The sequence below is a fragment of the Macrotis lagotis genome, chromosome 1, assembly GCF_037893015.1.
Source record: "Macrotis lagotis isolate mMagLag1 chromosome 1, bilby.v1.9.chrom.fasta, whole genome shotgun sequence".
NCBI lineage: Eukaryota > Metazoa > Chordata > Mammalia > Peramelemorphia > Peramelidae > Macrotis > Macrotis lagotis.
In genome coordinates this window covers 343,579,762-343,603,198 of record NC_133658.1, presented here as the reverse complement: position 1 = coordinate 343,603,198, position 23,437 = coordinate 343,579,762, and the positions used below count along the sequence as shown (strand labels likewise).

The 23,437-nt window shown below is 41.4% G+C and overlaps 1 protein-coding gene and 1 long non-coding RNA gene across 6 annotated transcripts; one reads left to right on the top strand and one right to left on the bottom strand.

Annotated features, from left to right (window-relative positions):
• The first annotated feature begins 27 nt into the window (after positions 1 to 27).
• LOC141505729 (uncharacterized) lies at positions 28 to 12,418 on the top strand. Of its 2 annotated transcripts, none has more exons than XR_012473680.1 (3): positions 28 to 366; positions 5,372 to 11,637; positions 11,921 to 12,418. It is a non-coding gene; the product is annotated as an uncharacterized LOC141505729 (long non-coding RNA). The 2 variants fall into 2 exon arrangements; XR_012473679.1 differs by having other exon boundaries at positions 11,910 to 12,418.
• Positions 8,127 to 17,115, bottom strand: REM1 (RRAD and GEM like GTPase 1). Of its 4 annotated transcripts, none has more exons than XM_074211829.1 (5): positions 17,016 to 17,115; positions 15,337 to 16,634; positions 12,041 to 12,123; positions 11,380 to 11,584; positions 8,127 to 10,544 (listed from the first exon to the last, which is right to left on the bottom strand). In XM_074211829.1, exons 2-5 carry the CDS (start codon positions 15,740 to 15,742, stop codon positions 10,270 to 10,272), a joined length of 969 nt encoding a protein of 322 aa, XP_074067930.1. In that variant the 5' UTR covers positions 15,743 to 16,634; positions 17,016 to 17,115; the 3' UTR covers positions 8,127 to 10,269. The 4 variants fall into 4 exon arrangements, with proteins under 4 accessions (XP_074067930.1, XP_074067932.1, XP_074067931.1 ...); XM_074211831.1 differs by having other exon boundaries at positions 15,337 to 15,704; XM_074211830.1 differs by lacking the exon at positions 17,016 to 17,115 and having other exon boundaries at positions 15,337 to 15,704; positions 16,479 to 16,982.
• Between the last annotated feature and the right edge of the window lie 6,322 nt (positions 17,116 to 23,437).

Below are 23,437 nucleotides of genomic sequence, written 5' to 3'. Positions count from 1 at the left end.
TATCTCTGACGTGCTGAGTGAGAGGATAGTTTTCTGTGGGTTAGGGAGGGGCTGCAGGCTCTCTCTCATCTGCTTGGGCTAATGGTCTGTGAGGACATAGCTCTGCTGTTACTTCTATCTTTATTTTGTCTCTTTTCCCCTATGGTTAGGTAAAATTCTTGTAAACATTCTGAGCTTCAATAGGTTGGCAGACCAGGGAGCTAGTGAGATTAATCTGTTCCAGGGTTTGCAGAAGCTGAGTCCAGGGCATCAACAGACTCCAGGAACAATTTGAAGGGTCCAGCCCTGGAAGCAAGGGAGCAAACACCATGTATGAAAGCAAACTTGATGGAGAAATGCTCTCAACAACCCCTGAGCCCTCCCTAGGTAAGAGAGGTTATAGGAGGTATAGTTAACCAGCTATAGGAGGGAGGGTGCTTCTGGTTTCGGGGGTGATATTCTTCTGTTCTTGCTATACATACATATATATATATATATATATACATATGGTTTGGGGGGTGATATTCTTCTGTTCTTGCTATATACATATATATATATGTATATATATATCCCCCTCAGTAAATATTATGAAGTATACATAGATCGTTCCCTCAGATATATCTCCATTGAATTACTCTCTATTCAGTCCATAATTCTCTCCATTATGAGAACCTTTATCAAAAACCTTGCTGAAATTCAGATTTTGGATTGTCTATGGCATTTCTCTGATTTACCAGTGTAATAAATCTGTTCAAGATGATTAGAATGGCATGATCTATTCTTAGTGAACCTATGCTGTTCATGGGCCAGTACCATTTGCTTTTCTATATCTTCATTAACAACTATCTCTTTAGTAATAAATAAATTCTAGAATTTTTCCAGGAACAGAAGTCAAGATCAGGGTTTGAAGACATCAAACTTTTTTGAAAATTGAGACATTTGTTCATCTCCAATCCAATGGCACCTGATTGTTTTCTACAAGTTTTCAAAGATTAGACACAACAGCTCCATAATTACATCCACCAAATCTCTCAGTGCTCTGGCATGATGCTTATCCAGACATGGTGATTTGAACCCAGTGCAGTGTGTGAAGTCATCTAGTATAGTCAAACAGATACAGAACTAATCAAATGACTAGATATTGTCTTTTCTCCTTCCCTTTCCTCTGTTTTACATCTGTTCATATGTATTCCTTGCTTTTCTGGATAGGGAGGGAGGCTGGTATAGTGGAAAGTGGATTGATTGTGGAACACATAATCTGGGTCATAGAGAAACTCATGACAAATGCAATTAAAATGTTGGATAAAAGGGCAGCAACCCCCCCCCCCCCCCAAAAAAAAAATCCTCTCCATTTTGGTCCTGGTTAAATGGGGAAAAATTGGATAGCCCCTTGCAGTTGCCTCTCTACCCAGTTCAGCCCTATGATTTACAAAGAATAATAAGGCATAATGTCCTCAGGTATTGAATTCAACCTTCTTAATTCAACTTCATCCAGTTTTATTGCAGTTTGCTAATGTGGAGCAGTGGAAACATTTGCTAGGACCAGGAGGTATGACTTTTTTTAAAAATTTAAGGCAATGGGGTTAAGTGACATGTCCAAAGTCACACAGCTAGGCAATTATTAAGTGCCTGAGGCTGGATTTGGACTCAAGTCCTCCTAATTCCAGGGTTGGTTCTCTATCCACTGCACCACCTAGCTGCCCCGAGGTATGACTTTTAATGATAATTCAGGTCTGAATTAGACTAAGTAGTTAGAACTGACTGCAAAGAGCAAGGTAGGTCAGAAGGAAAGAATTAAGCTATATTTGGTGGGGGAGGGGAGGAGAGAGAGAGAGAGAGAGAGAGAGAGAGAGAATTATTCTGGTAGCTTTTATTGTGAACCACAAATGGCTATTCCTAAATCTAGTCCCAAAGAGGAGCTGAAATTTAGCAGATGGTAACAAGATGATGACTATAAAACCAATGTAGATGCTCAGTAGATGCAATGCAATGGAAAATAGTGTCATAATATCACCAAAAAATTTTTAGTAGTAAGTTTTTAGAAGTGTGAGTGTGCCAGTTGAGAATATGGTATGGTCAAACATGTCCCTCCAGGTGTGTTCTGAGTATCTTCCATGAATGTGCCTATGTCATACTTATTCTTTATATAGGTGTCCTCTCTTGACAATGGTGTGATAACTTGTAGAAGAGTACACCCTATGAGGACATGAAGGATCCTTTGTTTTTTACACATTGTGTTCAGTTGTATCTGACTCTTTGTTGCCTTATTTGGGGTTTTCTTGGAAAAGATAGAGGAGTGGTTTGCCATTTCCTTCTCCAGTTCATTTTACAGATGAGGAAATTGAGGCAAAAAGGGTAAGTGATTTGCACAGGATCGTATATCTAGGTAGTGTCTGAGGTCAGATTTCAATTCATAGAGATGAGTCTTATTGGCTCCAGATCCAGTGCTCTATCTACTGTGCTACCTGGTTGCCCTTTACTAGATCGATCAATTAAATAGATTTGTCTCTTGTTTTGAATTAATGTGGTGCAATAGATAGAGTGCTGGACCTCTGGTCAGGAAGATATGAGTTCAAATATTTGCTCAGATACTTATTAGCTTTGTGACTTTAGGCAAGTCATTTATTTTTTTTTGCCTTAGTTTTCTTATCTATAAAGATAATAATAATAATATCATTCTCCCAGGTTTGTTGTGAGGATCAAATGAAATATTTATAAAGTGCTTTTCGATTCTTAAATAGCATTCTATAAATGCTAATTTACTCTTTCTTCTTCAGTAATAATGAGTTCTCTGGTTGACCAGACCAGTAAAACACATTGAAGAGAGCTGGTCAGTTAAGTATACAGAGTGCATTTGACCTGGAGTAATCTTGAGGGTTGCTAGGTGATGCAGGGATAGAATGCTGGGTTTAGAGACAGGAAGATTCACCTTTCTGAGATCAAATTCAGTCTAACACTTACTAGCTATGTGACCCTGGGCCAGTCACTTAACCCTGTTTGCCTCAATTTCCTCCTCAAATAAGATGGGGAAGGAAATATCTTTGCTAAGAAAACATAAATTGGGTCAAAAAAGAGGTAGACATGATTGAAAAACAACTGAACCTTGTGGAGTGTACAAATATAAAGGGGACCCAGGTGCTAAAATTGATTTGAATTCAGAGTAATGATTTATGGAATGATTGTTGACCTAAAGAAAAAGAAAAAATTCTGGATTTGCCTTTCTTCCCCTCCCTCATTAATCAGTTATTAATAATCATTTCACTCACTAAGGAGTGTGGGAAAATGTAGGCAAAATCAAGGTCATTGAGAATAAGGCAAATCTAATGACTCTCAAGGGATCCTAGAGTCATCCTCTTTAAATGTGAAGTTGGAACTGAACATTAGCTCTCTTTCTGGAGTGAGTAATAAGAGTTGACATTTATATTTCAGTTTTAAAGTCTTATGCCTTTTATAGTATTTTATATTAACAACACACTTCATATAAAACTTAGTCCTCACTTGCCATGAGGAGAAAGCAGGGATTATTACCCCATTATACAGATGCTGACATTGAAGCTAAAATAGATGGTACTACTTGTCCAAAGTGATACACAGGTCTCAAACTTTTTTCAAACTAGATTTCCAGATTAAATCTATTGTTCTTTTCAACATACCTACCTCACTTATTTCCTATGTCTAGGCCTATGCTGGGAGATTGCGTGCCTTTTCATCTCAAATTCTGCCCATGCTTAATTTCAGAAGCAACCAACTACTTTGATCCAGGAGCTGACAATGCCCAGACAAGTAGAAATAGCTCAGAACTAGAGAGAGGGGGAGGAGGAGGAAGGCCAGGAAAGGAAGTAGTGTCTCCCTGCAGAAAGGAAAATAACCCTCTATTTCCCTCCTTAAACTCCCTGTAAGTCCAGGGCTGATCTGGTGTAAACTAACTTTTATTTGCTTTGCTGCCTCCTACCACCATTTCCCTTCTCAACCAATAGATTCTCCAGCTTTGGCCCCCTCTCTCAAGGCAGCAAACTTTCCATTCTGGAAAGCTGGCTCCCTGTCAGCTCTTCCCAGGACAATGGGATGGGAAATACATTTTTTTCTTGCTTGCTTGCTCTTCTTTTGTTGAATTTCATTCTGACTCCCAAACCTCTGCCTAGGCCTATGGACTCAAGGTCCCTTACAATATTGAAAGCCCCCAGGATTTATACTGTTCTAGCTAGGGTCAGTGCATTTTGGGGAGAGGCCTGGACTGAACCAAGAATAAGTATCCTGGTGAAGTGAAAAGAATGAGATACCCCAGAAGAGGGTCATTTTCAAGGATCTCTGTTGGCCTATCCTACATATTCTAGGAAATTCACGGTGAAGCTGAGTGATCCAAATCTCCAAATCCAAACCTCCCTAGAACTAGGATAGAAACTCTGCTGAGGACGTGCAAACTCTCCCCAGTAGCAAGGACTGAGGCAGGCCATGGGGCATGTCAGGGGCCCAGGGGAAAAATTAGACTGTTCAGAGATTTATCACTTTTTCCATAACAGTTCTCATCTCTTCAGGATGGAAAGTCCTGCCCTTAAGCTGAATGCAGAATGGGATCTTCCGAATTTGCGAAAGTCCTCAGGGGCAAACCTTGGAATTCCATAGAGGAAAAACCTTCTCCTTCTTGTTTCTCCTTTGTTTTTTTGTCCTTGGTTCCCTCATCCAGGCAACCCCCATTCTGGACACGTTCCAGATTCTGGCAGTGTGATGAAGTAAAAAAAATGACCACACTACAACTACTGCCACCATTGCACTATTACTAATTCCAGATTATATTCCTATTACACTTTAAAGTTTGAAGAATGTTTTCCTTGCAATAGCCTTGGTTGGTAGGTAGTGCAAGTATTACTGTTTTCATTTTACATGAAGGAAACTGAGGCAGGAAGAGGCGAGAGTGACTTATAGAAATAGAGGTTGTTGGAATATGGAGAAATCTATTGTAGATGAGCTAGTTCAAGATTTCATTTTACAGTTAAAGAGATAGATGAAGTGACTTAACCAAAGTAACATAGCTAATCAATGGCAAAGTTGGGATTTAAACTCAGGGTCTTTGAATCTTAAGAGCTGGTTCTTCTAAAATATGATCAGTTTTTCAAGAGAGTCTTGGACTAAAGAGTCAGGAGAATTGAACTGGAGATCTGATTCTAACACTTTTTTTTTTAGGTTTTTGCAAGGCAATGGGGTTAAGTGGCTTGCCCAAGGCCACACAGCTAGGTAATTATTAAGTGTCTGAGGCCAGATTTGAACTCCTGGGCTGGTGCTCTATTGACTGCACCACCTAGCCGTCCCCTGATTCTAACACTTAAAAACAGTTCAGTTTTTTCCATCTGTAAAATGAAATGGAGATAATAATATTGTTCTTTCTCCCTTACAGGTTTGTTGTGAAGAAAATACTTTGTAAACAGTACAGAGCTATGTAAAAATGGTAGTCACTGTCATCATCATCATCATCATCATCATCATCATCAAAGTTCCTGATAAAATGTGATAGCCAGAAGTGGAACCAAAATTTCAGACAGTGTCTGATGCCCTCCATCCCCACTCTAGCTCTGCCTCCCATAGAAATGTTTGCACAGAGTCCTTTAAAACCCTAATTCAAAGGGAGAGAGATTAATGGGTAGAATTATAGACACCCAGACAGTATCATGGAAGTAAGAGATTTTACAGTTCTGTTTTAACTCCTTGAATCTCAGGGTGTAGGTGGCCAGGTTATGTCTCCTACAAGGAAGTAATTCTAGAGAAATATGAGTTGCTAATATTGGAAATGGATGATGGGCAGGGTATTGGTATCTCCCTCTGTTGAGGCTTAGGCTAGCATAGCTCTTTGTCTGGACCCTACAGGGAAGAATCATATCTGGAGAAAAGAGAGCTCGTTTTTCAACAGGGTTAGATAGGAAACTTCTTCTGGATGCAGGCAGTTGGGGAGAAAACCAGGGCAGGGCCATGGTGGTGACCTTAGTATTGGTAGGAATTATATAATAATCATAATCATAATAATTATTGTCATTATAACAATAGTTCACATTTTTCTAGACCTTTAAGGTTTACAAAGTTCTTTCCACTTCTCCTTGAAGTTGGTATTGTAAGGATCATGCTGTCCATTTTATGGATGAGGAAACAGCCTCAGATCAAATAACTTGTCAAATGACTAGTTACAAAGCTAGTAAGCATCAGAGTCAGGACTGTCTTCTACTACTAAGCACATAGAGCATTTGAAGATTCACAAAGCACTTTCCTCTTCACATGTTAAGTAGGGATGTCACTGCTAATATATTTTGAGGACAAGGACTAAATTTTGCCTTTTTTGGAAACCCCAGTCCTTAGTGTGGTATATAGGGTATGCTTAGTAAATATTTCACTGACTAACTTTACTGCAGGAATTATCATGTCACCTTTACTTCAGGATGGGAAGGATGGCTGGTATGCCTTATTTACTCTGCCTCTCTGGGATTTGAGATTTGAAGCCTCACTGCCTCCCCTTCCCTCTAGGACTTTTTTTTTTTTAGGTTTTTGCAAGGCAAATGGGGTTAAATGGCTTGCCCAAGGCCACACAGCTAGGTAATTATTAAGTGTCTGAGACCGGATTTGAACCCAGGTACTCCTGACTTCAGGGCCGGTGCTTTATCCACTGCGCCACCTAGCCACCCCCCTCTAGCACCTTTCAAAGCAAATCAGTCCCTTCCCTGTGCTGAAGCTAAGATCACAGTGTTAGAACTGGAAGGGAATTTAGAGTATAGAATATGGAATGTGAGAACTAGAAGGGACCTTAAATTATAGACTGTCTGGATACTGATCATGAAATGTCAGAACACAAAATAGGAGCTTCTGAACTTTTTTAGTCATGCTCAACTCTTTATAACTCGAATTGGGGTTTTCTTCGCAAAGATACTGGAGTCATGCCATTTCCTTCACTAGTTCATTTTATAGATGAGGAAACTAAGGCAAACTCGGTTAAATGACGTGCCCAGGGACACCCAGTTAATATGTATCTTAGATGAGATTTGAACTCTGATCTTCCTGACTCCAGGTCTGATGCTCTATTATAATTTTGAAGATGAGAAAACTGAGTTCCAGAGAGGGAAAGATCCTTACCTAAAGACACAAGTGAGTCTCTGGTAGAGCTGTGGTTAGAGCCGGCTAAACCCAAAGCTCTTAAAGTCTTTGTAAACCTTGTACCCTCTTAATGTCCCTTTCCCTCACAATTCTCTGTAGTTTCAAAAGAGATTGGTCTCAGAGGGCTTTTGAGGGAAGGGTTTTTAGCCTCCCATATGACAAAGGAGCTGAAGGGATCTGAAACTGGCAGGGGCTGGTGGCAGTGATGACAGAGAGGCAACTCCCCTGGTATATGGGATGTGAGTGTTTTAAAGAACTCAGAAACCCCCTCCAGAGAAGAGTCAGGGCTCAGCAGGAAGTGTTGCCCTCTTCCCCCCCCCCCCCCCCAGGCTTTCCTGGAGCAGAGTTCAGCAGGTATTTCTCACTTTCACATCTCTTCCTTGGATCAGGTGGGCTGGGGCATGCTTCCTAAAGCAGTGATCCCTTCAAAAGTTGCCTGGGGAGTCTTCCCCTTAAGGAAATATAGGAGATAAGTTGACCAGCTTCAAAAATTCCTTTGCTTTCAACCCTTTTCAGACACCAGTGGATTGGCTCATCATTCCCTCCTTCATCTCAGGCAGGGTCTGCTGGACTTATTATCTGGGTTACATTTTTCTGGGTTCGATATCATTCTTTCCATTCTCCTGCTGCTGCTGGCTGTCTCCTGCCAACTTTCCACAATTACAGCTGGGATCCACCCATCTGGCTGAAGGCTCAGTCAGGCTCCTGGCCCTATTAATTCAGGCTGCCTGGATGGGCCAGCCAGGGGCCAGGAAGGAGGAGGGGCAGGGAAGGTGGACAAGAATTCTCTGTTCTAAAGATCCTGCCAGCTCTTCTGTCCCATGGACAATGTCCTAGGGTCCCTTCCGGCTCTTAAATCCTATATGTTGTACTCTAATGCTCTTCCTACTCTGATGCTGTTTAATGAGGTCCTTTCTGTGTTCTAACAACCTTTTTCTCATTAGCATTCTATGTTCTAAGGTCCTTTTTATGGCTAATTCTATATTCTAAGTTCCCTTCTAAATAATAATAATAATAATAATAATAATAATAATAATAATAATAGCTAGAATTTTTATAAGGCTTAAGATTTTCAAAGCATTCATTTGATACCACAGATTAAGGATATAACTGCAGAAAAGAGTCACATAGTTTAATATCTGAGATATTATTCAGACTTAGGTCTTCCTAACTCTATTTCATTCTCTATCTACTGTACAATCTTGGTGATACTTCATGTTCTAAAAATTCTTCTGTCACTCATGTTCAAAGGTTCCGTCTAGGTGTTATCTTTTTTCAAGAACAGTCTATGTTCTAAGATTCCTTTTATCACTAATATTCTGTGTTCTGAGGTATATTTCAGTACACATCCTATGCTCTCAGGACTATTCTGTTATTGATATTCTATAGTCTATTTCCTCTATTCTAAAAATCCTTGTCATAAACTTTCTATGTTCTAAACTCCTAATTAGATTTTCATGTGTGTGTGTGTGTGTGTGTGTGTGTGTGTGTGTGTGTGTGCATGTGAGGAGAGGATGAGTGAGAAGGATGGGTACCATCTAAGGACTCTGGGAGCTTGATGCAGCTGCCAGGATCCTTGTACCATTTCAGGGACAGGGAAGGTTGTTATGCTGATGATGTCTGGGATGGGTTTAGAAGGGATATGTGAGGGGTGTGTGTGTGTGTGTGTGTGTGTGTGTGTGTGTGTGTGTGTGTGTGTGTGAAAATATGAGGGAATGAGGAATCTTGCTCTATGGACAGAATTACAGCCAGTAAGTACCCAAACACTATCAAACTCCATTCCCCCCACAGCAAAAGACAGATAATTATTGGGGCCTTTCAACTCCTTCTAACTGGAAACTCCTGACCTGACCTCCTGAGGGAGCCAGCTGGATCCTGGCCTAGAGCCCAGTCCTTTCTTCCCTTCCCCAACCCCCAACAGCCAGATGTTGGATTGCCTCCAATCTTCCCCACATCTGGGGTTGAGTCAGGGAGGGGAACCCTAGCACCTTCCTTTAGGGTTGAGAGATAGGCAGTATAATATAATGGAGAAAGGATGTCTCTAGGAGTTGGACATTGTAGGCTCTGCCACAAACTTGTTGTGTGATCTTGGGCATATCCTTCTCTTTTCTGTTTCAATTTCCTTCTCTGTGAAATGAGGGGTTAGGATAGTTTCAATTCAGATATTCTATTTTCTAAGTTCTTATTCTAACAATCAATAATCTGAGGTTTCTACCATCTTGAATTTTTCTGGTCTGTAAAATGGGTTACTAAAATGAAATATACCCAGTGTACTCTTTGGGGGTAAGGACTCCTTGGGAACAAGAGAAGGGATATTAAATTTTCTTCATTTCCCCTAACTTGAAGCAGACACACAGATATAATTCTATATATTCTTATTGCTCAAATAGATGGATTTGATTTTCTCTTTCTCTCTCTAAAATCCAGCCCTGACTTAGAAAAGGAGAAATGGTATTCTGTCTGAATAGACACAGCAACTGTTTGATTGGGCAAGTCTCAAGTCTGGTTTATTGCAGGAGCTCCTGGGGCCATAGTTGTTGGCAGGATAGCTTGTTGATAAGCCAGGTAGTACAAAAAGGTATAGATGATGGCATTATCTCTTCTTCCAAATCTGCCCATCCTTTTTCCAGCTAAAGAGTTTCTCTCCCCCAAAAGGATGATTTCATTGGCCCTATTTGTCACCCCCTGGGCTGTTTACCCAGCAGCCTTCTCCCTCAACTTGCTGTATACCCACTGCCCCTGGGAGGGGGCTCAGAGCTGGCACATGAATCTCTTGTCCAACATTGGCACTAGCCATCCTGATACACACAAATAGCAGGGGTGCCAGGACTCTGTTCCCTGAATACATTGGCTTCCCTATTAGTGAAGGGGAAGATGACTGATGAGATTGGACAGTACTTCTAAGTCCATTCTCTGTACACAGTCTACCCCTCCAATCTGTCTCTCCCTCTGCAGGCCTGGAAATCCCTCTTCTCCCAATTTGAAGTCATTATAGCTGGTCACATCAAAGATACCTGGAGGGTATTTGTTTCAGTGCAGCAGGGAGATGACTTTATGGGTGGTACCAACTGGGGAACCTCTGGGGTTGGTCCCAGACTAAATGGTGCCTCCCCTCTCCTTTACTGTTCTTAGAGCTCAGTGAGGAAGAGCCTAGTAGTGTCAGAGCACAGACAAGTCATGACAAGATTTGGATCGGGCCTTCAATGCTAGCTTCTTGTTGTTTCGCGTGGCCAGCCGAGCAAGGAACCTTCGGGCTCTCTGACTGAGGCTCTTGGGGCGAGAATCCGGAAGGCGAGAGCCATTTTTCTCCTGGCCCAGCTGACGCAGGCGGATCTGGCGCACGATGCCTTCAAAGAGCTCAGCTACATTGTGCTGCAGGGCTGCTGAAGTTTCGATGAACTTGCAGTCGAATACCATAGCACAAGCCCGACCCTCTAGAGGGATGGAAGGGGATCAAAGAGAAAAGGTGGAGAAGGGAGGAGGCATGGAGAGGGAGCAAAAAGGAGAGAATGGGAAAAGGCAGAAAAGGAGAAGAGGAGGAGGAAGAGGGATGGTAGAGGGGGGTTAGAGGAGTGAAGAGGAGAGAAATTGAAAGAGAAGGAATAGAACAATAAAGAAAAAAGAAGAAAAGACAGAAGAGTAGAGGGGAAAATCAAAATGAGAGAGCAGGCAGAGTCCGAAGAGAAGGGGGAAGCATAGAGAAAAAGCAGGAGAAGTGGTAACAGAGAGGAGTAGAGAAAATAGAGGTGGAGAGAGAATCCCAAGAAGGGAAAGAAGGCAGGGAGGGAGGGAAGAACAGTAGGTAGATCCATAATCAGCAATTTTATAGTGCCCAAAGGCAAATTCCATGAAAAATACCCAGAGGGCAAGCAGAAGAAAAGTGCCCTGAGTTATACTTTTTAAAGACAAGGGTCTATGGAGGAGAAATACTCTGCAAGACTGATCCCTAGTATACAAAAAAAGCTGCTGCTTGGGGAGACTGCTGCACATGGGAAGAAAGGCATGGGGGACTTTACCTGGGGTACAGTCATTTGGAATTTGACATTCCACAGATTTTTTGGGGGGATGGTCACGGACAAATCCTCAACTGTCCTTCCTTAGTTATGGTGCCACTTTGGGACAGTTTCATTTCAGCTTAGCTCTACCAAGGGCCAGGGGCCCAGAGGCTCAGGGTCATTATATTTCCAGGGGGCAGCAGAAAAAAAAGGTTGGAAGGAGAAACAGTAGCAGAACTGGACAGACCAGGTAAATTGAAACCATTCCCCTCACCTTCCACGGAGACTTCTCGACAGCGTACCAGATCTGCCTTATTCCCCACCAGGATGATAGGAATATTGTCTGCTTGTCGGGCCCTTCGAAGCTCAATGCGTAATTCAGAGGCACTCTCAAAACTGCTTCGGTCTGTGATGGAGTACACAATTGCATAGGCACTGCCTACTTGTAGGCAGTAATCACGGTGCCAACTCTTCTCATCCTGCAGGGGAAGAGAGTGAAGCCATCCTCTAAGAGACCTCCTGAACCTCCCAGGTGAGAAGGAGGAAAATGCTCATTCTCTTGGGCAAGAAGGGGGGGGGAATGGATATTTTTGAGGGGCTTAGGTTGCACTCAGTTCAGAAGCAAAGAGACCAGGGTTCGAATTCTAGGTCTGCCATAGACTCACTACATGACCTTCCATTCTCATGGCCTCAGTTTTTGCCTTTGTAAAAGGAGGGGGTTGAACTAGATGGTCTTTAAGGTTTCTTTCAGCTCAGACATTCTATGTTCTGAGGTCCAAAAAATATTCAGTGATTCTATGGCAGTTCCATTCTAGGTATCCAGATACCCGGGAACCTGTATGTCTGCTCTGCTGCGGTTTGAGACTCCCAGGCTTCTAGATTTCCAAGGAGGCTTCTCTCAAGTACCCAGGTCTTCCTGGACCCCTGCTCCATACCCGCTTCTCTGATTCCCAGGTGTCCATAACCAGCAGTGTCATGTCTTCTCCATCCACAGACAAAGTCCTCTCATACATGTCCTCTGAAATAGAGGAGACAGGTTGGGCTCAGTGGGGTTTAGGGGTAGAATGATCTGAACTCAGAGGGAGAGATGGAAACCCTTGGATTCCATGGCAGAAACTGAATAATTAAAATAAGATATTGTCTAAACATTTTCCCATTGGTCATCTCTTCTAGAATTTTTAGAGCTGGCATACACCTTGGAAAGCATTTAGTTCAGTTTTCTCAATTTATAAATGGGAACACTGAGGCTCAGAAAAGGGAAAAAGATTTGTCCAAAGTCACTCACAAAGTCCATAGGAGAGTTAGGACTCAGAACAGAGTATCCCATATCCCAGTTCAAGGTTCTTTCCCTTTGAGTGAGGGCAAGAGCTAGAGAATTAAATCCTACTTCAGGTTCTTTCACCATGGATTCCCAGTGGACTTCCATTTCCTAGATTTATGCTCCTAATCACTTGTAGGGTACAAGTTTTGAAGCTGCTGGGGCACTAGTGTCCCCTGTCTAGACTTTGGGTTCCTTGGCCTGCTCTGCTGATTATTCCACTTGCTAATCTTCCCTCAGAGAAAGGCATCCGAAGCCCTGGGTTCAGATCAGCCAATGAGCTGTGGGACATGGAGGTCTTTGACCATTATTTCAACATCCACATATGTAGGATGGATCAGGGACCATGGTCTTGCAACTTCCCTTCTCACCAATGAATCTATCATATGTACTAGAATCAGAGCATTAGACTGGTGATCATCAAAGTTCAAATCCCCATTTTACAGTTAGGAAAACTGAGGCAGAGAGAAGAGAAATGACATGCTGAAGACCATATATCTAGTATGTCAAGACCAGGTCTTGAACCAAGGTCTTTTTTTTTTTTTTGAGATTAAGTCTCCCTATCTTGCTCAGGCTGGATGTACATTGGTTACTCAGGGTTCAGTCTCACTACTAATTGACATGGAACTTTGTTCTGTCTGTTTCTGACCTGGACTGATTTGTTCCTTCTTAGGCAATCTGGTGGCTCCCTGTTCCCAGGTAACTTAATCCCTGGTGTGCTCAGGTGTAATTGGATTAGGTCACTATAGCCCAGAACTTCTGAGCTCAGATGATGAACTAGCCTCAGCTTCCTTAGCAGCAGGGATTAAAAGTCTGTGCCAACTTGACTTGGCACCAAGTTTGGTGTTTCTCCCATTTATACTATATTGCCCCACTTAATAAAATGCTGGTTCAATTCTATTGAAGGGGGAATGCAAAGAGTCAGCCTACTTCGCTTGTTCCTTGCTGGACTAAGCTGCTCACTGGTTTGGAGACAGTAGAATTAATGGAGGACACCTGGGTGGTTCCTTTTAATAATATTAATTTATTTTACTATTTTTCATCATATGTAAATTTATTAATCCTCCACCTATTATATAGGCAGGTAGGTGATGCAGCAGATAAAGTACTGGACCTGGAGTTGGGAAAACTCATCTTCCTTAGTTCAAATCTGGCCTCACAGCACTTTTTTTTTGCTGTATGACCCTGAGCAAGTCACCTAACCTTATTTGACTCAATTTCCTTATCAGCAAAATGAATTGGAGAAGAAGATGGCTAATCATTCCAATATCTCTGCCAAGAAACCTCTAAATAGGGTCATGAAGAGTCAGACCCAATTGGAAACAATTGAATAACAACAAAATTACATGTCAACAAATCAGTCTATTACATAAAAGGATTTGACAATGTTTCACCTATGATATCCCTCTGGACAAGTCAATGCAATATGGATTAGATGACTGTAGACTGTAGTTAGGTGGTTTAGAATTGGACCCGAAGAACAGACCATGTCTACCTAGAGGAAGGTCTCTGGTTATAATACTTCAGAGATCTATCTGTCTTTGAACATATGTTCCACAGTGACTTGAAGGAAAGTATAGACAACATGCCTTTCACATTTGCAGATAACATAAAGTCAGGAAGTATAGCCAACAAGTGGGACAAAATCAGACTCTCAAAAGATCTCAACAGGCTGTTATGGTGAGCTAAATCTAATAAGATTAAATTGAATGAGAGAAAATGTAGCCTGCAAATAAGTTCAAAAAAATCAATTGCCCAAGTCTAGGTTGGGAGTCATCTGATTAGACATTAGTTTGTGTGAAAAAGATCCAGGGATTTTTGAGAACAGCATGCTTGTTAAGAATCATTAGCAGTGGGGCAGCTAGGTGGAACAGTGGATAGAGCACCTGCCCTGGCGTCAGGAGGACCTGGGTTCAAATGTGACCTCAGACACTTAATTGCCTAGCTGTATGACCTTGGGCAAGTTACTTAACCCCATTGCCTTAAATAAATAAAAAAATAAGAATCAATAGCAGGGGCAGCTAGGGGGAACAGTGGCTAGACCACCGACTCAAGTCAGGAGGACCTGAGTTCAAATCTCAGTCTCAGATACTTATAAATTTATCCTGGGCAAGTCATCTAACTCTGATTACCTTTAAAAAATAAACTTAAAAAAAAGAATCAGTAGCATGGCAAGACTTGGCAGCCAAAACCAGTGGACAAACCTTAGGCTACATTGAGAGAGGATCTTAAATGAAAGGTACTGTTTTGTGCTCTAATCAAACTAGTCCTGAGCTACTGTGTTCAAGTTGGAATGTCATATTTTAAGAAGAACATGGATAAACCAGAGTGTGTTCAGAGGTGTTCAGAAAGTTGAAGAGAGACCTGAGATCATTGGTTGAAGGAACTGGGAATGTTTAACCTGGAGAAAACAAGGCTTGAGAAGAAATAATCATTGTCTTCAAACATTTAAAAGGCTAATAAAGGGAAGAGAGATTGGACTTGTTCTGTAAAACAGTTATGTCAGATCTAGAAACTAGGTAAGAGGCATATTTCAGTTCAGTGGAAGGAAAGGCACCCTACCATTTAGAGCTATCTCAAAGTAAAATGACTTCTCCCTGGGGATAGTGAGCTTTAAGCTACTGGAATTCAAGTCTGATATTGGATGACAAGTTGATCAGGGAGTCAGGGAAGCTGTGGAGGGAATTTCTATTCAGATCTGAGCTGGATTAGAGACCTTCTCAATTCCCCAATTTTAACTGGTGATTTTGTGATCAGCACATTTCCCAAATCTAGTTTTTTGTATACAAATACAAGGTATTTGTTCCAGAAGTCTTTGGGTAAGTTTTAAGCTAATATAATTTAAAACTTGCATTAACATTTCCCCCTCTCCCCACCACCAGAGGTTCCATTCTACCCTCTTAAGGGTCTTACCTTCCTGATGCTCCTGTAGGTCTCGATCCTGTATACCAGCAAAAAGGTTTGCTAGGCTGGTTTTTCCTACCCTGGGGTCTCCAAGTAGCACCACACGGCATAGGGAATCACCAGAGTCACTGGAGTCAGAGGACCAGTTGTCCAGGGTAGGTGAGGGGGGCTGGGCAGGGGGATTGAGAGAGGATGACTGGCAGAGCTGGGGGTGATTCAGTCTCCTGGGGGGCTTGGGGGCCAAAAGGCCTGAGCCAGGCTTTGGCAGTAGGGACAGTGGGGTGCTGGCTCGTCTTCTTAGAACCGTCTGAGGATCCTGCTGTGTATTCAGCGTCATCTTGGAGAGAACAGGGGACATATTGCCTGGGAATGAAAGGCTGAACAGAGAGGTCACTGGTTCTCCTTTGTGCTCCATTTTTTCTAATGGTGGTGGGGGGGGAGGGAAATCTGGTTTTGGGTAAGGGGTTTCTTCTAGTCATAGGCCCAGAGAACACATACAATCATCACTGACATTTTCTAACTGTACAGTAACAGCACCCAAAGGCCAAGAATCGAATACAGTGTTGCACGTACACACATTTACACAAAGAATTAGACATACACGCATGCCCATATATAAACTTGCACCCATGTAGTTACAGAGGACACACACATGTAATTCTGCACACCCATAGAAACATATACATTTACAATTCCTTTCATACATCCAGAACCACGACCTGTGGTTGTCGCACACATATCCAATCATCACACAAACAGCCCTCTCAGGTGCTGTCTCTTCTGTTTTGTTCAAATATAAACCAAAAAAAAAAAAAAAAAGAAAAAGAGAGAGAGAAAGATCCCTGACCCTTGGTTAAGCTTTGGAGAGGAAAGCTGTTATGGGTTCTAGATCTTAGCTACTCTGGGATGGAGGTGGGAGCTAGTTTGGAGTGTGCCAGGAGACTTTGGGTAAGTCAAACTGTGAGGCAGAAGTCTTGAGACTTTTGGAAGTTAAGGAAGGGGGCCTTAGAACAGGTGGGGTCCTGGGCCCAAATTCCAATTCTCTATGAGAGAGTAGAAAAAGGTGGTAGGGAAGCGGGTGGCAGTGAAGAAGGTCGGCTAGTGGACAGGTAATAGGAGACACTAAGTGCCATGGGAACGGCGTCCCCTACCACTGCCCGAGTAAAATATTCAGGAGCAGCCGGCTAGGCTTCGGGGTGACCCACGGGGCGGCCCCCAGCTGTTGGAGAGGGGAGGGATTCAGTCTTCAGCCGCCTCGGCTGCGGGCAGTCGGGGATATATTCCTCCGGGGGCTCGTCTCTGCTAGCCTAAGATGAAAGCAGGGCAAGGGGCTGGCTTCCACTCCCTGAGAAACTCAGGCACGCACCCGACGATCTTTTCTATCTGAGGGCTAGAGGATCCATCTCCCTTCCAAACCCTAGCTCTAAAGTCTCCACCTCCCCCCACCCCCAAACCTTAAAGACTGGGATCCTCCCCTGACTCTGAAGGAATTGGGATCCCCCATCCCCAGGAGCTCCAAGGTCCCACCTCTGCTCCATCTCCGCATCCTGCACCGCCCAGGCCGGGAGCCCTCAACTCTGAGGATGTTGGGCAGGGGTGGGGGTGTCCAGGCCAACTCTGACTAAACTTTCCCAAACTTCTCCCCAGCGCCCACCCCCTCCCTGCCCTGCGTCAGCGGGCGTCCGTACCCCGGCGCTGGGGGGGGGTGCTGGGGCTCAGCACCACCTCTGGGGCGCCCCCGCAAGCAGCCGCCAGCGCTGATATCTTCGAATCCTGGGTCCGCCGCTCCTTCCTACCTTCCGTGAGCCGCTCAGCAGCCCCACAGTCCCAGCCCGAGGTGGGGAGGAGCCGCCACCTCTGGAGCCCTCCCCCGGCCCCGCCCAGAGAGCTGGCCTCAGCCGGAGGATCTCAGCATTGCTCCCTCCCAGGCTAGTTCTGGCAAAGGGTCCTCCTCAGTCACCCAGCCCACTTAGCGGTTCTTCCTCTAAAGCCAAGGGCGAAATTGTGAAGAGAGCAAATCTTTCTCTCTTCCTCTTTTCGGTTTTCTCTCAGGGTATCCAGCCCCGATCCCCGTTGTTCTTATCTTCTTTTCCTCTTCACCAGGAAAGGCAGAAATCTGTCTTTGATGACTCAGTGGATCTTATAAAAAATTCTGTGGTCCAGCTTCCTGCCCACCCCCATCCCCACCTACAGATTCCTAGACCCGGATTTGCATTTTTGGAGGGAACTGAGGGAAACTGGCAAACTCTCTCAAGAGAGTGCCAAGGGACATGGAACTCAGTGCTTTCTTGGTGTTGGCCTCTCTCATCAGAAGGGACTGATGAGGCTAAGGGGTCTCTAGTCCTGGAGATATCACACAGTTGCTCAATGCCCATTCGGGGGGTCAGATATAGCTTGCGTAATAAAACAAGACCTATCCCCTTCCCATCCAACTGATCCTTTTCTTCACCTTTATGGGCCCATGAGTAGATGAGACTATGTATCCCATTTTTCAGTGATAGTAGGTGAAGCCTGACCCTAGGAAGGTGAATAAAGGGTGGGGATCTTCTGCTCAAGCACAAGGATTGGGAGCAGATATCTGTCTCTGATGACCTGGGATGAGGGGATGTCCTCTTCCCCATTACACCAATGGTCTCATCTCTCTTCCTTAGGAGGGAGAAGGAACGTTTTTATGGATCCCCCCCCCCCCCCGCCCAGTCTCAAAGTAGGTAGAGAGAAAGTGGTAGAAGGAGAGAATCTACAGCAGTTCAACATTAAACACCACCATGTTCCTCTTCTTGAAAGAATTGATTTGAGGGTATATTTTATATTCTTATACTGAAGATGATTTGTGCTGCCTCAAGGACAAATATTGTTTCTCTTGCTTGGCTTAGAGGTCATGCAGTCCAGCCCCATCAATTTGTAGATGGAAAAATTGAGTGGTTGAGTGAACAACATTACACAGATCATATGTGACAGAGCCAGGATTTCAAATAGGATCCTTTAACTAACTCCTAGTAGAATGTCAGTTCTTTGAGAGTTAGGGATGGTTTTATTTTTTTTGCCTGTTTCTTTCCTCTCTCTGACTTCCAGTGTTGTACTCTCTCTGATATACCATATTACTTCCAACTATTTTGCAAAAAAAGAAACTGAGGTCTAGTAAAGACAATACAAGTGTGATTGTGCAGTTGAAGAAATCAGAACTTGAGAAAAGAATGGATATGGCCACAGTAAGTGGTACTGTAGGAATAAAGTCAGAGAATGGCAGAAATTAAAGTAGATATATAACCCAGGGAGATTTCATCCTGTTCAAGACATGTGGGAGCTGGAAGAGTCCTTGTAGATCATCTCATCAAAATGAAATGATTCTTAGAGATCTTTTTCATCATCAAGAATCAACTTAATCATTCATTCAATAAGTGCTTTTTAAACATCTGCTATGTGCTAGTCACTGGGGAAACAAAGACTGGAAAAAAATGAAAGTCATCCTAACCCTCAAAGAACTTGCATTTTACAAGGAGGAAACAACATGTACACAGATAAATTCTTATAAAATATATACAAAATAAATTTCAGAAGGGGGTGCCTAGGAGTGAGAGAAAGCACTAAGGACTGAAGTATCAGGAAAGGATCTTTAAAAAAATTTTTTAAAAAATTGTTATTTAAGGCAATGGGCTTAAATGACCCACCCAAGATCACACAGCTAGGCAATCACCCAGTGTCTGAGGTCAGATCTGAGGGCAGGTCCCCCTGACTCCAGGGCCAGCCAGAGCTCCATCCACTGCACCATCCAGCTGCCCCCCCCCCCCCCAGGAAAGGATCTTAGAGGAGAATTCAAAATTCCAACAGGCAGAGGTGAATCTGAAGAGCATTTTAAGCATTGGGGGAAGAGTTCATTTATATAAAGGCAATGAAGTGAGAGGTAGGCTGTTGAGTACAGAGAACAATGTCAACCAATTTAACTGGAATATAGAGGATATGAGGGGGAGTGCTAGGAGATCAGTCTGAAAGGCAATTTGTACATTTTGGAAAGCAGATTGGAACCTTTTCCAAAAAGTCACTAGACTATGTCAACCATTGAACCCTAAATAATATTACTTGGCCTTTAGTCTCAAAGAGGTCAAAGACAGATGGGAAGGACTCATATATGCAAAAATAATTATAGCAGTTCTTTTTGTGGTGGCAAAGAACTGGTGGTGCCTATCAACTGGTACCCTGGGGAAGCACTGAACAAATTATGTCTTAAGAAAAGATGACTATGACTTAGATTTATAGAAATATGATGGAAACTTGTCTGTGTCAATGTAGATTGATATGTGTAGGTCCAGGAGAACAACTAACATGATGATAATATAATAATAGAAAGGAAAACAATTTTAGAAGCCTTCAGAATTCTGATCAATGGAGGGATCAGTTATGACTTCAGAAGACTGATGATGAAGCCTGCTTCTTGTACTTGGCAGAGGGGTGATACATTTAAAGTTTATATGTATATGTATATGTATACATATATATAGTTTATATGCATATATATAATATACACACAATATATAACTAACATAGTGATTTGTTTTCTTTGGTTACACTTACTGGTTACAAGGGAAGATTTCAATTTTCTTGGGGGAGGACTAATTTGCACATAATGATTGCGAAAAAAGGAAAGAAAAGAATATCAATAAAATATTTAAAAGTACATAGAAGAGAGCAAAAGTAGTTCAGAATGAGGCATAGACAACAAAGGTAGTCTTTTTGCTATTGTGTTAAATTAAGAAAAACTGAATTAATAGAAGTTCACAATTTCATATACGATTTCTGTTCTATGCACATCAAAATTATTGAATTCATAATAAAAAAGATTTTAATTTTAAAGACAGGTTAGAAACAGATTGTAGAAGGCTTTATTATGCCAATCAGAGGAGTTTGTATTTTATATTAGGGGTTGTAGTGAGACTGCAAAGATTTTTTGGGTAGGGGGGGAGGATAAGGATTGATGGCAAATATACCAATAAAGAGATTCTAGCATAAGAGAAGGAAAAGAAATTGAAGGAATTAGAACAGGCAATGAGGAAACAAGAGTCTCACTCTTTCCAGATGTTATGATGGTACACTTAGAGAGTCCTAGAAAATCAATTAAAAACTACTTGAAACAATTAGTAACTTTAGTAAAATTGTAGGATATAAATAAACTTATATAAATCTTTTTTTTTTTTTTTTTGGCAAAGCAAGGGGGTTAAGAGACTTGCCAAAAGTCACACAGTTTATTATTGAGTATCTGAGACAGATGGATTTGAATTCAGGTCCTCCTGACTCCAGGGCCAGTGCTCTGTCTACTTTACCACCTAGCAGCCCCTAAATCCATATAAATCATCAGCATTTCTATGTACTACCAAAAAAGTCCAGCAGCAAGAGATAGAAAGAGAAACTCCATTGAAAACAAGTGAGGACAATATAAAATACTTCGGAATCTACCTGCCAAGACAAATCCAGAAGCTACATGAAAACAGTAACAAAACACTTTTCACAGAAATAAAATCAAGTTTAAGTAATTGGAAAAATGTCAATTTCTCTTAGATAAGTTGAGTTAATATAATAAAAATGACAGTTCTAATTAAATTAAATAATTTAGTGCAATATCAAACTGCCAAAATTATTTTATAGAGCTAGAAAAAATAGTATCAGAATTAATCTGGAAGAACAAAAAGTCAAGAATATCAAGGGAATTAATGAAAAAATGCAAAGAATGGGAGCCTAACTGTACCAGATCTGAAACAATATTATAAAGCAGCAGTCATCAAAACTGGTACTGGCTAAGAAATAAAATGGTGGATCAGTGGAATAGATTAGGTACAAAAGAAACAATAGTAGATGACTATAGTAATCTACTGTTTGATAAACCCAAAGATTACAGATTCTAGGGTTAATAACTTATCATTTGACAAAAACTGCTGGGAAAACTGGAAAATAGTATGGCAGAAACTAGGCATAGACAAATATCTCGTACCCTATATCAAGATAAGGTCCAAATGGGTACAAGATTTTGATTTAAGGGGTGATACCATAAGTCAATTAGGAGAACAAGGAATAGTATATCTGTCAGATCTATGGAAAGGGAAGGAGTTTATGACCAAATAAGAAATAGAGAACATTATAAAATGAAAAATGGGTAATATTGATTACATTAAATTAAAAAGATTTTGTGCAAATAAAACCAATGCAATTAAAATTAGAAGGAATTATAGAAAGTTGACAAATAATTTTTATAGCTAGCTTTTCTCATAAAAGATTCATTTCAAAAATATGTAGAGAATTGAGTCAAATTTATAAGAATACAATTCTACAATTGATAAATAGACAAAGGATATGAATAGTCAGTTTTCAGATGAAGAAATTAGAGTTATCTATAATCATATGGAGGAAAAAAATCCTTCAAATCATTATTGATTAGTGAAATACAAATTAAAGCAACTCTGGGGTACCAGGTCCTTACACTTACCAGAATGACCAATAAGATAAAAAAAGAAAATTAGAAATGTGGACAGAATGTGGGAAAACTGGAACACTAGTGCATTGTTGGTGGATTTGTGAACTGATCCAACCATTCTAGAATTCAATAGCCAAAGGTCTATAAAACTGTGATCCAGCAATACCACCACTAGGTCTGTATCCCAAAGAAATTATAAGAGAGGGGAAAAGACCCACATGTATAAAAATATTTAGAGTAGTTCTCTTGGAAAATGAGGGAAGACCCATCAACTAGGGAATGGCTGAACAAATTGTGGTAAATGAATGTGGAGTACTATTGTTCTGTAAGAAATTGTGACTGGATAGACTTCAGAAAAGCCTGGAAAGACTTACATGAACTGATGAAGCCTGGAAAGACTTATATGAAGTCACTAAGTGAAGTGAGCAGAACCAGGAGAACACTGAAGACATTAATAGTAACATTGTTTGGTGATCAACTCTGATGTATTTAGCTCTCCTCAGCAGTACAATAATCAAAGAGAATTCTAAAAGACTTGTGATGGAAAATAGCATCTACATTCAGAGAAAGAACTCTATGGAATCTAAATGCAAACCAAAGCATACTATTTTCATTTTAAAAATTTGCTTTATGTTTTTTGTTTTTCTTTCTCTCTTTTTCTTTCGACTCTCATGGCTTTTTATTCCCTTTTGTTCTGAGAATATTCTTTTTATACAACATGACTAATATGAAAATGAGCTTAATATCATTGTATAGGTATAATCTATATCAGATTACTTGCTGTCAAGGGGAGAGGGAGGAAAGGGAGGGAGGGAGAAAAATGTGGAACTTAGAATCTTACAAAAATGAATGTTGAAAACTATCTTTGCATGTAGTTGGAATAATAACTAAATAATTTTTAAAAAGATACTATTACAATATTCCAGGCAAGAAGTGACAAAGTCTTGAATTAGAGGGGTAACTGTGTGAGTAGATAATTGGCTTAGCATTAGGGCCCTGACAAAGTAAGATGGAATATGTTGTGCTGTTGGATCATTGCAGATTGGATCACATTAGACCAGGATGTGAATGATATGGGAGAAGTAGGATAACATGAATTGAAATTGGACATAGCTCAGATGACCACGAAACTGGACTTTCTTGGTTCAGTTTTAAGTGTTAGAGAGGACCTCAAAGTAACCTCTTCAAGGAAGAGACTTAGAATAATAAACAAAACCTTTTTTTTTCAGATTTGCGAGACAAGGCTCTTATAGCCTCTCAGAACTGAAGAAAACTTAGAATATTATATTTCAGAACTGAAATTATTTCGAGATGAAGTATAACTGCTTCAGAGTGAAACTATTCCTGTCTCTAAACTGGCCTGGAAGGTGAACTAATGAGACTGTTCTATGCAAAATTTTATGTGGGAACTTTGACTTTTCTTTATCCTTTGTCCTCCTTAGGATTCTACTCTTACCTTTCTCTTTAGTTGAACTGAGGCAATTAGGTAGTTCAGTGGATAGAGTGCTGACTCTAGAGCCAGAAAGTTCTGAGTTCAAATTTGACCTCACACACTTTGAGTCTGTATAATCCTGGGCAAGTCCTTGAACTTCTTTTTGATTCAGTTTCTTCAATTGTAACATGAGGATGATAATAGTACCTCTCTTGCAG

What these genes read in the sequence shown, in the direction of transcription:
- REM1 (XM_074211829.1), bottom strand. Translation starts at nt 15,742, where the DNA reads ATGGAGCACAAAGGAGAACCAGTGACCTCTCTGTTCAGCCTTTCATTC. An exon ending in CCTACAGGAGCATCAGGAAG is followed by an intron (nt 12,124 to 15,336) that starts GTAAGACCCTTA and finishes CCTCTATTTCAG; the next exon opens with AGGACATGTATGAGAGGACT. An exon ending in TCGAGAAGTCTCCGTGGAAG is followed by an intron (nt 10,545 to 11,379) that starts GTGAGGGGAATG and finishes CCATCCCTCTAG; the next exon opens with AGGGTCGGGCTTGTGCTATG.